The 13,907-nt window shown below is 36.4% G+C and overlaps 1 protein-coding gene across 10 annotated transcripts in view; it reads right to left on the bottom strand.

The window, feature by feature from the left end:
* Positions 1–13,907, bottom strand: part of MYO6 (myosin VI) — a 156,655-nt gene that overhangs the window by 38,987 nt on the left and 103,761 nt on the right. For all 10 annotated transcript variants that reach the window (XM_053913988.2, XM_053913989.2, XM_053913990.2 and 7 more), the window contains 7 exons: positions 13,149–13,240; positions 11,356–11,428; positions 9,362–9,489; positions 5,832–5,927; positions 5,358–5,531; positions 2,156–2,194; positions 1,138–1,231 (listed from right to left, as the gene is read on the bottom strand). In XM_053913988.2, the coding sequence (XP_053769963.1) occupies positions 1,138–1,231; positions 2,156–2,194; positions 5,358–5,531; positions 5,832–5,927; positions 9,362–9,489; positions 11,356–11,428; positions 13,149–13,240 (696 nt within the window). The remainder of the gene's footprint in view (positions 1–1,137; positions 1,232–2,155; positions 2,195–5,357; positions 5,532–5,831; positions 5,928–9,361; positions 9,490–11,355; positions 11,429–13,148; positions 13,241–13,907) is intronic.

Here is a 13,907-nt window from a genome sequence, read left to right as displayed (position 1 = left end):
AAAGAAGAGTACTGATGCCTTGGGGATAATTAGTTCAAGTAGGAATGGAAGATGGGCATGAAGTGAAGGAAAAATAGTGGGCCTGGTACCTAAAACTTCTGAGATCCAGCAAGGTTAGAATGTGGCAGGCGAGAGGGAAAGCGATAGTTTTACCAAGTGCACACAAGTTCCACAGAAGCTGAGGGCATTGTGTGGTTTCCATTTTTTTACAAGTGGTGGTGTGGGAAGTGAGGACACCAAAACTTACCTCCTCACCCAGTTACACGGGGAATGAGAAATGAACTGATGAACTGAAGAGGCCATGGGAAAGCAACCCACTTAAGGGAGATCTACCATATTTTTGGACTATAAGATGCACTTCCCTACCCCCCCAAATTTGGTAGGAAAAGGAGGGGTGCATCTTACAGTCCGAATGTAGCTTACCTAGCTCGCTGGGGGGAGTGGAGGTGGCCGTGGAGTGGGTTTTCTTTTCCTATTTTCCTCCTCTAAAACCTAGGTATGTCTTTTTTTAAAAATATATTTATTGATTATACTATTACAGTGGTCCCATTCCCCTCTCATTCTACTCCATCCTGCCCACCCCCTCCCTCCCACATTCCCCCCCTATAGTTCATGTCCATGGGTCATACTTATGAGTTCTTTGGCTTCTACATTTCCTACACTATTCTTACCCTCCCCCTACCTATTTTCCACCTATCATTTATGCTACTTATTCTCTGTACCTTTCCCCCCCTCCCCCTCCCACTCCCCTGTTGATAACCCTCCATGTGAGCTCCATTACTGTGGTTCTGTTCCTGTTCTAGTTGTTTGCTTAGTTTGCTTTTGTTTTTGTTTTAGGTGTGGTTGTTAATAACTGGTATGTCTTATAGTCTGAAAATTACGGCATGTGTTTGTCAAGTTTTTATAAATTTCACTTTAATGATGTCAAATAGTTTTATTTCACAACAAACTATACCCCAATATTGCTCAATTTGCCAGCCACACTTTTCTTATGATTAAAAGAATAAAATAAAAATCTTATTATATGTAAAAATCAAGGTAATTGTGAAATATCTGAGAACACTGGACATACTAAATTGTATTTGAACTTAAGACTTCTGACCCACACTAGGACAGGTTATAAAAATATGGAAATACCTGAACACTGAAGTTGAGACAAAATTTGAGCACCTTCAAAGTGGTGGCTTGTCATCTTTAAATTAGGTTTTATACAGCGAATAAAGCTTGCTCCCTAGGAGAATAAAGGTACATTTTAAGACAATACATATAGCATTCTCATTTCCCTATTTCTATGACAACTTTCTATGACAAATATCGACAACTTTCAGTGCATATTATCATTAACATATTAACTTTGTTCAAAATAATCACTAAGGTATATATATGTCATGTCACTATGTTTTACTCCTAAAACTAATATGATACTGTATTTCAATTATACTTTAATAAAAATAAGTATAGATGACGTGGTACATATATACTATGGAACACTACTCAGTCATAAGAAAAGATGAAATGCTGCCATTTGCAACAACATAAAATGGACCTTGAGAATATTACGCTGAGTGAAATGAGTCATCATAGAGAGCTAAGAACCATACGATTTCACTCCTATGTGGGATATACAACTGAAACTCACAGACCGAGGCAACAGTATGGCGGATACCAGAGGGCAGGGGGGAAAGGAGAGGAGTAAAGGATAAAGGGAACCAAATATATGGTGACAGAAGATGATCTGGCTCTGGGTGGTGGGCATATAATGCATTACACAGAACATGTATTACAGAAATGTGCACTTGAAACCTATAAATCTTACTAAGCAGTGTTACCCCAATAAATGTACCTTTAATACTAAAAAACATATTTTCATTCTCCATAATAACTAATTATTTTCACTTTCTCAAACTACAGGGTAATCTTAATAACATTCAGAGAATTCTATATATTTACAAATTAATTTGACTTCACATATACATTTGATGTTTTTTTGGAACAAACTTAACCAAAATGACAAGCACTTTAAAAACCCTTTTTTTTTTAATGAGGGAATTTGGTTTAAAATAAACTTCTAATTATACCAGATTTATTGTGCCTATTTGAGTAAATATTAGTTAAGAGGATCATTTTAAAACCGTATTTTTTTAAGTGTACTCACAGTACTTCGGAGTTTATCCAGAAGCAAATTTAACTGTGTCTATAAAAGAAAGGAAATCACTTTTCAAAGAGCAAAAACACACAATGGCAAAAGTTATTATTAGCCCTTCAAGATTAGAATAAGCTAACATGCAGTAACATGGATATACAACACATTACAATTTAACAATTTCTGGTACACAAACTCTTTGACAGTAACATGCAAAATATATGGCTAATGTAAGGAAAATAACTTATTTTACTTATACAGAACTTGTATAATTAGAAGACTAAAAATTAGCAGTAATAAAACACATACACGCGCACATGCAGGGGGATGACTGAGGAAAGTGTAGCAGCAATGGAGGAAGTGAACCAAAATGCTGGGGATGCATTCAATAAGAGCTCAGCAGAGCAGTGTCTGCGTATGTGGCAAGCTGGTGCAGTTGGTGTCACACTCCATTAAGAATGAAGGCACGTTGAAAATATATACTAGTGGTATATATTTGGATTGTTTTATGTAACACGTATATAAATAAAATTATCCTGTCCAGCTGTAGAAACCCTCCTTACTATTTTAAAACATTTCATACCTCAATTAATTTTAAAAGCTTGGATAGTTTTCTCCAAAATAAATTGACAATGAACACTACAAGTTACTATGCTTTCCTGTTTTTAATAATTTCCTGTTGAGTGTTATAATTTCTCTCATTCAGTACTAATTTAATTCATATATTTGCTATACTTCTCTGCAAAGTAAATTAATTATATAAAATTCTTATATTGATTTTATGCTAAGGTGTTTATTATATTGCTTACAAAAGATAAATTAAGACATTTCTTAAATTAATGTATTGAATCAATCACAGCTATATTTAGCAATAATATTAATAAGTATAGTTTACTGAATGCTTTCTGAGTCAATCACTGCTCAAAGCTTTTCATGAGCATTATCATGTTTAATCCACGCAAAAATTCTAATTAAGAATATAGCCTTAGCCCCACTTTACAGGTGAAAACACTAAGGCCCAGAGGGATAAATTACTTGCCTAAGATCATGAGGTTAGTCATGGCAAAGCCAAGATTCCAACATAGGGCCTAACACCAAAGTTCATTCTCATGCCAGTAACACTACAGTATACTTCAGACATCACAGGCTTATGATTTAATCAATCTGGACCACCATACAACTGAAAAGCAAGTGTAAGAACCACTAATTTGGAAAGAAAACAACTATCACAGAGTCCATGCTTCTTAATCCACAGACTAAGCACAGTATTCTCCAAAACAAAATGGAGATAGGGTAAATCAGAAGAGTAGAATCAGCAAAAATAACTAACAGCATCTAGGAAAAAAGGGAAAAATGTGAAAAGTCAAAGACCAGCAGTCAAGGACCATTAGGCATAAGGGAAAACAGCCTTACACAACTCATGCTTTACTTGTATTTTATTTTTATTTTAAAGCATAAAAATATTCATGTATATAATGACAATGAGATTTCCATCAAAAAGGGTTGCTTTTACTGTATCACTAGTAGTAAAAGGGTTATGTTCAATAGCCTGAAAATGCCACCTTTCAGTGGAAAACTTCTGGTTGTCAGAGATGCTGGACAACTGCAGTATTTTTGCAAATGCTAGACTGTTTTGTTTTTTATTGCCTCACATAACTTGAATTTAATCTAATGAGTTATTCTCTTATATTTTAAATTAAGAATTACTATTAGTATTTCATTTCAAAGTATCTCATAAAAACATACTTTAAAATTTGTTATTAATGATGTCACTCAGTTATAGCTCTCAGTTTAATGCGTAAAATATATCTTATTGCAAATAAGTAATTTTAAGGCATTTCGAGTCCCACAGAAAAGAATACTTTAATCTAAAGAATGCTTTTGTTTTTATTTACACTGTGTAAAATTCCAGGTATGTTCTTACCAGCAACACTACTATATTCCTACTATCACAGTAGGAAAATACTTAATGAATGATATCCATTTCATTAAATTAGTGTTATTATATACCTATTCAGAAATTTAAGAATGTCCAAATAAGAGAAAAAATATTGCTCAAGAGAATTAGAAACTCATAATTAATGAATATAACATAAATTTTAAAACTTTTTACTCAGTTACTTGAAAACATTATAAGCTTTCTCCTACATTTTTATGTTTCGATTAAAAAAAAATCTAGCTTTATAAACAGGACTTTAACCAGTTAGTTATTTAGAGGCTATTTCAATCCAAACGGGATTTTGGAGACTTACACTGTTAGTAACACTGTTCGTATTCTGACAGTTAAATATCACTTTGAACTACTTCATTTTTAATTTTTAAAATAAACATAATGAAAAGCATATGTAGAGTTTTCTTGTAAATACAAATATTTTCTGGAAATTTGTGAGAGAAATTAATTCTATTTCTTCCTTGTGATAATACTATTTTAGTCTTTAAACTTTTATTTTATGCTAAATATTCAACAATTAGAACCTATTAGCACAGTAATGTTCCACTTCTAAGACACATCATGTGATGATTCCTTGTCAGACTGCAAAGAATAAATTCCTGGTCCAAGATAAATAAAACAAAGGAAATGTTCTTTAATGTTAAGCAACTTGAAGGGTTTGCCACACAGAGCACTTATCTTTTACAGTTTTTAAAAGCTGCAAATTCTAGCGTAATATGCACATTCAAAATGCACTGTGAGAGAAAACACACTGAAAATGAATTGCAAACGGAATCATTAACCTGAGGGCCTCTTTGGCAGCCACACTATAAATAAGAGTCTATGAAGGTGATCATTTACCTGAAGCCCCTGGCTGTGCCTGCTTTTCCTCTCTCAACTCAGTTAACTAGTCCTCTCTAGCCATCCCGAGCTGGACTACTCCAGCTAAAACAAAACTGCTGAATGAGGAAGGAAACAGAAAACAAATGGGAAAGAGAAGGTTTGAAGGTCAACCAGACAGTAAGCAGAAGCAAGAACATTAGGAGAAGCAATCAGATATGTTAAGCACCAAGAAACAAGACATTCATAAAAATTACAAGAATTTCTGTATGTTCAATTACTATACTTATTTCATGTTTTTCTGCAAATTATCAACAATGCAGGGTCTACTCTTGAACTTCATGAGATTTCTTATAGTGCCTACATTATTCACTGTAGAGTATATTAAACAATATACTTTAAATGCAGTAAAAATATTTCAAGTAGTATATTAAACACAAATACCTTAAACTTGTTTCCCACACTGATGAAGCTAAGTTTTCCTGCTTTCTGTTTAGTGTCTTTGTTGTTGTTTGTGGCTGATTCAAATAATTCCCGTATAAACTTATCTCTGGATTCACATATTAAGGATTCAAGAGACATATGTAAAGCATCATTATTTTTTTCCACAAACTGGGTCTGAAAAACGAAGCAAACAGGAATAATTCGATCCATCTTGTGATAACATCCCTTAACAAAGCGCTGCCCAGCAGAATTTCTGGAATGACGGAAATGGTCTGTGTCTGCACTGTACAGTACAGTCACCACCAGCCGATGTGGACACTGAGCACACGAAGTGGAGCCAATATCCTGAGGGATACATTTTAAATTTTATTTTCGTAATTTAAATTCAAATAGCCAGATGCGGCTACAGGTTACCATATGGTACAGCACAGCTTCAACATCGAATGGTTTTCTCCTGGTATAAGTTATACTCACTGTTTCATAGCACACTGCTCCTGCGAAATGCCTGATAATGAAGCCTTCGTCGTCTCTGATGTTCCTATGAACTGCCAGCTTAGATTTTCTGGGAATCTAAAAAACAACACATATATCAGTTTTAAATTATCAAAAATATATAATTCTCTTTAGAAAATCTGTGGGATGTGAAGTACTTAAAGCTATAAAAGAAATGTTCACACTTTACACAATTATACTGCTTTTTAAATATCTAATAAACCTTAAAGTAGCAGTAAACTCTAGCAAATGTTTATAATCTCTAAGGAAAGAAAAAAGGATTATGACCAAAAAACCCCCAAAAAACAAAAAAACAATCACACTATTTAGAAGCATGTGCAAAAAAAACATAGTGGGCATTTTATAAAGTTGCCTGCCTATGTCTATGGTTCTGCCTATGCAGTCGTTCTTGACCTCGGCTGCTGACTTAGAACCACCTGGAGAACTTCTCTCCCTCCCAAAGTCCATGGATTCGTATCAGGTGATTCCCAGGTGCAGCCAAGGTTGCGAAGCATTGCTCTAAAAAAATATGTGACATCAGCACAGCGACTCTCCCACCGTTTTAAACCAAACATCCTAACATGTTTACCCAATCACCTGAGCCTATATGAAGAAAACTTCATTTTAGCATTGTACTAATTATGTATCTCATATTTGTATCATTTTTAAAAGCCTCCAAAATGCTGCACATAAATCACATCTGACCCTGAAAATAAACTAAGGTTAAGAAAGACAAAAATAAATAAGTAAATAAAAGAAGGGTGCAAAATTAAAACAAAAAAAGAAAGAAAGAAAAAAAGACGATGTCATTTGAAGATGAAAAAGCTAAGACTTTGGAATCTTACCAGGCTTTTTCAGGGTGGGGGAGCTAGCAGGCCACAAAGCCTCTTCTGTGTGTGAGGTGATACACCAGCACAAGTGAGAGGGAGGACCCCGGAGTCAAAATGCCTGGCCTGACCCTCAAACCCACCACTGCCTCCCTATGCTGAACACGGCAGGTCACTTAGCCTCTCCGTGTACACCTCGTCTCTGGCATGCAGATAAAAACAGAATCTGTCCTCAGAAAATTATGAGGAGAATTAAATAAAATAGTTCAAGTAAAACCCTTAGAAGAGTGCCTGGTACTTGTTAAGTGTTCAGTAAATGGTTATTATTTCCAAAGAAATATAACAAAAGTAATGGCCTACACAAATTATAATTTACTGTCTTGTTCTTTTTTGAGAAATGTGGCCAAAGCCCATCCCTGAAGCTTTTATTTTCTGTCCTTGGAGTTCTATCTCTGAATCCCTTGTCACAGTTTTGTTGACTAGCAATCAGTACTTTTGGTAAAAGCAATTGTGGACCCATAGGCTGGTCATAACAAAAACCAGTGAGCAGTGAATAGGACTCAATACACATTTGTAACCTTAGCAAAAGTTCTGTTGAGGATACATGTTGTTTTATTTCTATCTCCACTAAAGCAAGAGAAATCAGCTCTGCATTACAAGAAACACATAAGGATACAGAAGTAATTCGGGTCAATGGAAGAGGTGATTGTAGAATCCAATCTCTAGATAAGGTTATCTCAATTACATCAGCTTCTCAAGTAAATGTATTCAATCTTTTATCAAACACATTCTTAATTTTAATTAATGATGTAAGAATACTCATCAACATTCACTTAAGCTCATGGAACCATTAAAGCAATGACTGTTATGCTATGCTATACTTTTAAAACAATAAACAATATGGGAATCATATGCAACTCTAAGCAACTTTTTCTCCTTCCTTCCTTCCTTTCTTCCTTCTCTAAAAGATGAAGGAGCACCTATCTTCACAGATGAAGTTACAGCAGTCCCCCCTTTATCAGCAGGGAATATGTTCCGAAACACCCAAATGATGCCTAAAACCATGGACAGTACCGAACCTTACACATACAATGTTTTTCCCTATATACACATACCTACGATGAAGTTTAAATTTATAAACTAGCCACAGTAAGAGATTAACAACTATAACTAATAGTAAAATGGAACAATTATAACAGTATAGTATAATAAAAGTTACGTGAATATGGTCCCTTGGACCAGGGGATCCCTTCCTAAAGTATTCCTATAGGCTCAGTGCTTTACAGCACAACACACTGCCATCAATCAAAACACATTTTCTGTCATGTCCTCCACCCACACATTTAATGCCTTTTCCATCTTAACTAAGTGCTTATAACACAATGTGGCCGTAACTTTTGCAGTTTGACACACACCAGCAAAATTAACATGAATTTTTTTCCTTCTTCACAATTTCAGGAATAGACGATCTGTTCTCAATGTAGATCTTAGCAACCTTAGCATATAACTTTTTTCTTTCCTTATTTAGCACTTTCACCTGAAAGGAAGCACTCTGTGGCTTCTCTCTGGCATATATGAATTGCCAGCATAACTACTCTTGTGCTTTGGGGCCATCAGTAAGTAAAATAGGGGTCACTCAGACACAAGCACTGTGACACCACAACAGTGGACCTGATCATGGAGACGGCTACACAATGGATACACTGGATAAAGGGAAGATGATTGATGTTCCAGGCAGGATGGAGCAGGGCAGTGCCAGATTTTGTCCTGCTACTCAGAACAGCACTCACTTTAAAACTTGTGTATCATTTACTTCTGGTATTTTCCATTTAATATTTTCAGATTGAGGTTGACCGCGAGTAACTGGAACTGTGGATAAAGGAGGACAGCTACACATCCATAGGTCTTTGTGCTAGTCAGCTCTTTCTGCACAAGGCGTTGTGCTGCACTATCCCAGGTGATGGCATTGAGTGTAGAGATGAACACAGATTAGGTGAACACAGGAAACACCCACAGCCACATGGCCCACCCTCATGGAGAATGGCCCTACTGCTCTTTGTCTCAAGGATTCACACACAGCTCTATGACTCAAAAGCAGCTCAGAAAACCAGGTCTTCTGGTCCTAATAGAACTGTTCTTCTTATTTATTTCTACGGCTCTCTGTGTCTGTTTTTCCCTTTAGCTAATTCTATTGCTTTGACTTTTATGACCCTCTCTGAGTATATTTTCCATTCAAAACTCCTTAGGAAAGAGCATCAGAATGAACTAGCTAATTGCTAGTATGTATTGCTTCCACCAGTCAGACCTAAGCCACACACTTCATTGCTAGTCTTACAAATGTGCAGACAAGAGGTTGCTTGTATCTCTGGGTGTTAACCCATGGGACAGGTCAAATGATACAAAACAAAGCAACTGATGGCCACTTAGCTCAAAAGGGAGAACATAAAAACAGCAGGTAAATCTTTCTGTACATTTTAGATAGGTGAAATACATTTTCCATCCAGCTAAAACGGCCTTGGTTAGATAGATATAAATTAAATGTCCATCTATAGAAGATGCTGTGCTGGATAAATTATAGCTGCTCTAAGTTCTACATAAGCTATGATTCCAATGATCTAACATCTAGTCCCTGTGTCTAAAGGCTTCTCTTCCCATCAGAGTTTGAATTATGGAAGGCAAACTCACCGTGAGTCGGAAATGATCCTTGTGTTTCTGGTGAACTGCGGATGTAAAGTGTTGATCACTTGGCTGGGGAAGGCGATTTTCTTCATCCAAAATATCTAGTATTCCCACTAGCTTTGCTTCAACTAAATCTATTTCCAAAAAATTAAAATATGGTAAGATTAAAACATTTTAAAGACATGTAAGCAATTTACTAATCATTAATGATGTTGTTTAAATTTCCTGCTTGTCCAAAATAACTTTAAAGTGTAAACTGCTTAAAAAACTGTTAAACAAGACACGTCTAAAAATTACAGAAAATATAAAAAGAAATCAAGATTCTAACTGCCTTGGTCAGAAAATTATGCTTTTGGGGTAATTAGTGGTGGTGAAGGGGGGGCATGCTGAACTAAGCTGTAAATTTGAATATTTTGATAGATGTAGAGAATGTGGAAGTGGGCTAAAAGGGAGGAGGCCCAACCAGGACAGCAAACCACACAATCAAAGGTGCAGAGATCTGAGAAAGTGTATGTTCCACAAAGGGAATGTTGAGTGGAGCAAGTGGGATGTGAAAGTGCTTTGAAAGTTATACTACTATAGAGAATCATAATACTATCTTGTCCAAATCTAGCACATGAGTTAATGACTCAATTGTCAAAATGGGTTTTTAAAACTGTTACTGGAATGAACCAGGCCCAATTACACAGTAGTTGTCAGCCAAAAGATAACTCTGCTTAGATTTTATGAGAAGGAATGTATTTTATTGAAAGGCAGCAGGCAAGAACATGGGGGGGGGGTCACTTCCCAAAGGGGCACATGCTGAACAAAGGATTGGATTTGGCTTCATTCAGGAAAATCATGCATAAACATCAAGGTGAGCTTCACCATCTTATGTATAGGTGGGGATTCCTGTGTATGCCCAGTCATGCCCATACATGTATCTGATGTTCAAACACCACAGAAAATTTCTGCCGCTGGGAGGAGATTTTAGTATTATAATGAGGGTACAATGAGCACATTTCATGAAGAGGTCAGTGTAGACTTCTCCAGGCTGCTTCCACCAGTCTCAGGCAATTTGAGCCGGGTCAACACCTGGGCTTATCCCTGAAGAAGCAGTTCTGGCAATCGCCAGTGTCAGGGGTGGCATGGGTATGGAAGAAAATTAAACTAGTAAGTGTCAGCACTTCTGTTACACTTAGCAAATTAAAGGATATGGTTAAACAAACCTTACAGCACTCGGGGTGATCTAAGGAGGTTTACAGGTTCATCTAAACAAAGGTATAAACTCTAAATAAAAGTTAGTCTAAGCTAGGCTACCTGCAAGGCTGCCATAAGTATATATATTAGGTTACAAACAAGGCTTACAATTCATTTTAGAGATGGGGTGGGAGAGTAAGGAAGACTGAGCACTAGCTGGGTAGTGAAAAAGAAAGGTTTCTTTACTGATAAATACAGACAAGAAAAACCGAGACCCCGTTCTCTTGCTCACAGTGTTGTCTGGATGTAACACATGGAACTCGTGAAGCCCACGTGCAACCAGCCAGAGGATGCTGCCGACACGCGGAAAATAGAAATGACATCTACAGAACAGCAGAGCCAGACCCAGTCAAACCTCACCTGGATCCTGGCTAAACTATGAACCTTCTCGTGAAATAATAAATCCCTTCACTGCTTAAGCAATTACTCACATGTTAACCATTTGAGAAAGAAAACATTCTACTCGAAACTAGTATAATAATGAATATCAACTCATAGAAATTTTTTTTTAAATATATAAAATATTCACCACAGTAAATAAAAGAAACTTCAGAAAAACTTTTCAACATATCTGAATTTGATACCTTGGTAGGAAAAATAACTTCACAGCAATAGTAGAGAAGCAAAACCCCCATCGAATATCACAGTTACAGTAAGTTTTTTTAACCAGTAATATCAGTTACATAGCACAGAAAAATTACTAGTACAAACTTTCACTGTATCTTCCAGATTTCCCAAAGTGGGGTGAAAAAAATACATACCTATACAGTCCTGATTATCCACGTAATGTACTTCATTAACACCTAACCCTTCTTTCTGATAGAGTTCTTGCTCCTAAAAATGAAACAATCGTAATCATGGGCACGGAAATACCATGTGATGGAAAATGGATTCTTTGTTTTGTACCATTTCTGATCATAACATGTATTTGATTACTCAGGGTACAAAGGCTCATACACTCTGTTTTGGGACTGGGGAGTTTTACAAAACCTCAGGGAGCAAAATTCTTGCCCCGAAAGCAATGTGAAATCAAAAATTAAACAGCTAACAAAACATGTGATTTACATGTTCCCTCCTGCAGATATGGGGAACAGCTATGCACAACACAGATATCTGTGTATAAACACTCAAAGCCAAGGAAAGACCAGGGCTTTGAAATATTTTGAGTGATTTTAAAGTCAAATCTATCAGTAGAATAAACAAGGGGTCAGCACATTTTTTCTGTAAAGGGCCAGACAGTAAATATATCCATCTGTGGGCCACACTTTCTCTGTCATAACCACTCAGTCATCCCATTGCAGCACAAAGCAGCCTCACGTCACAGTAAATGAGGAAGCAAGAAAAGGAAGAATAGGACATACTAAGTGAAAAGCACATAGGTAAGACTTCACATAGTAATGGAAGAACATAAAACCTTTTAAGAGAAACTATCTTAACTGGTAAATACTTGTTTTACCTGTTTATTCATGCTAGAATTGGTTTAACCATAGTATATACAAAAGGTGAAAAGTGCTAGGAAACCCATAAAGACAAAACATAATAAAAATGAAGAAAAAGATGAGTGGAATGGAAACAGAAAAGCAAGTATTTCACATTTCAAGTCCAGAGACAGTGGAGAACAGAACCTAGAAAACAGCAGTGCTAATAGGATGAGAATACAGTGTTGTGGGCCAGCAGCCAGGAAGGGGAGTTCAACCTGCAGAAGTCACTGGACTGCTCTGGGAATTAATTTCTTCATCTGTAAAACAAGTGGCTGGACTAGATTACCTCTGAGTTGTCTAACTTTATTACCTCTATTTGATAAAACTTATCACAAAAAGCTCAGGGAAGGAAAGTCAAGGGTATTGGTAGGAAAACAACGGAGAATTCAAATACAAGGGGGAAAATGGTGAGCCTTATCACAAATCAACTGATCAAAGCTACCTTTACCCATGCTGTACTCTGAACAATGATAAAGTAACTTTCCTAGACTCGAGATTGTGAGTCAGCCCTGTCCACAGTTATGTACTACAAGGAAGTTCCTTATAGGACCAGAGGCGGTGCACAGGCAGCACCACACGAAGTCACTGCCCAGAGGCACCCCAGGGCAATGGCCCCACCGAATCCCCTGAGCAGGAGGTTTTCCGCCACACACACACAGAGGGCAAGCATGTAGGACGGGCAGAAGCAGGTGACATAGAGGAAGGGTGGGAGATGCTGCCGTCAGGGACAAGAGTAGAAAGTTGATTGGCAGTGGCAGGAGTAAAAACAACAGACACAGAACAAGAAACAGAGAATGTCAAGCCTAGTAAGTGTCACCAATAAGAAGCAGATGCTCACTTATAAGAGGTGCCTATTAAGGGTTTTTATTGGGTCCCTAAGCTTCAACTGTACCAGTAACACTTCTGAGGTGCCTGTCAAAGGCTAAGCTGGTGGACCTATGCTGGGCATCTCTGGTTCCCTGGGCCACCTTACATTGCACCCCAACCATCAGGGTAACTTTAGCATGTCTCTGCTCCTTGAAATTTAAAACAGATTAATGCAGTTCTTAAATTTAAATTTTAATGGTAATTACCTCCTTCAGAATCCTTTCGTTGAAAAACTGTTGAAGTTTTTCATTGCAATAGTTGATGCAAAATTGTTCAAAACTGTTATGTTCAAAGTACTCTGAAAACATAAAACCAGGACCAACAGTCATCATCAGATTAGCTTCATATTAATAAATTTATCTTAGGGTAAAATTTTATTGTATCGATGCTTAAGATTAGGTAAAAGAAATACATATAATTGTTCTATACTCTCCAAATGTTGTTGTCTCAAGGCTTAAATTTTGGTAGGCATTAAAATGAAGTATTAAAAAGACCTTGCTTGACAAAAAGGTGTTTGTCGAGATGAGATAAATGTCATGTAATAGAAGATATAAAAATGTAACATAACTTTTAATATAAAGAACAGGTGTTAATCTAAATTAATTAAAGAAAATGACTTAAAATAGCAAGTGTCTTACACTTTTTTCCTGTATAATCAGTAAAATTGGTTATAAAAAGTTATGGATACCAACTCATTTCTAAAACTAAGGAACAGTACTGCACCATTATCTCTAAGATCCCTGCAGCCATAAAATGTATGATTCTATGTACCGTGTATGTTATACTAAAACTGGAAACAGACCAGGAAAGAAATGTCTGAAGGTCATGAAATCTTAAGTCAGTGATAAGTGTTTCTCTATCTTTGAACAAAAGGCAATGATTTATTATATTTTAAAATAAATATCACATTAAAGCAAATCTCTGAATGTAAACATTCAGGTCTCCCTTTGGCAAAGGGGAACATA

The sequence above is a fragment of the Desmodus rotundus genome, chromosome 11 (genome assembly GCF_022682495.2).
Source record: "Desmodus rotundus isolate HL8 chromosome 11, HLdesRot8A.1, whole genome shotgun sequence".
Lineage (NCBI taxonomy): Eukaryota > Metazoa > Chordata > Mammalia > Chiroptera > Phyllostomidae > Desmodus > Desmodus rotundus.
This window is presented reverse-complemented; position numbering and strand designations above follow the sequence as displayed.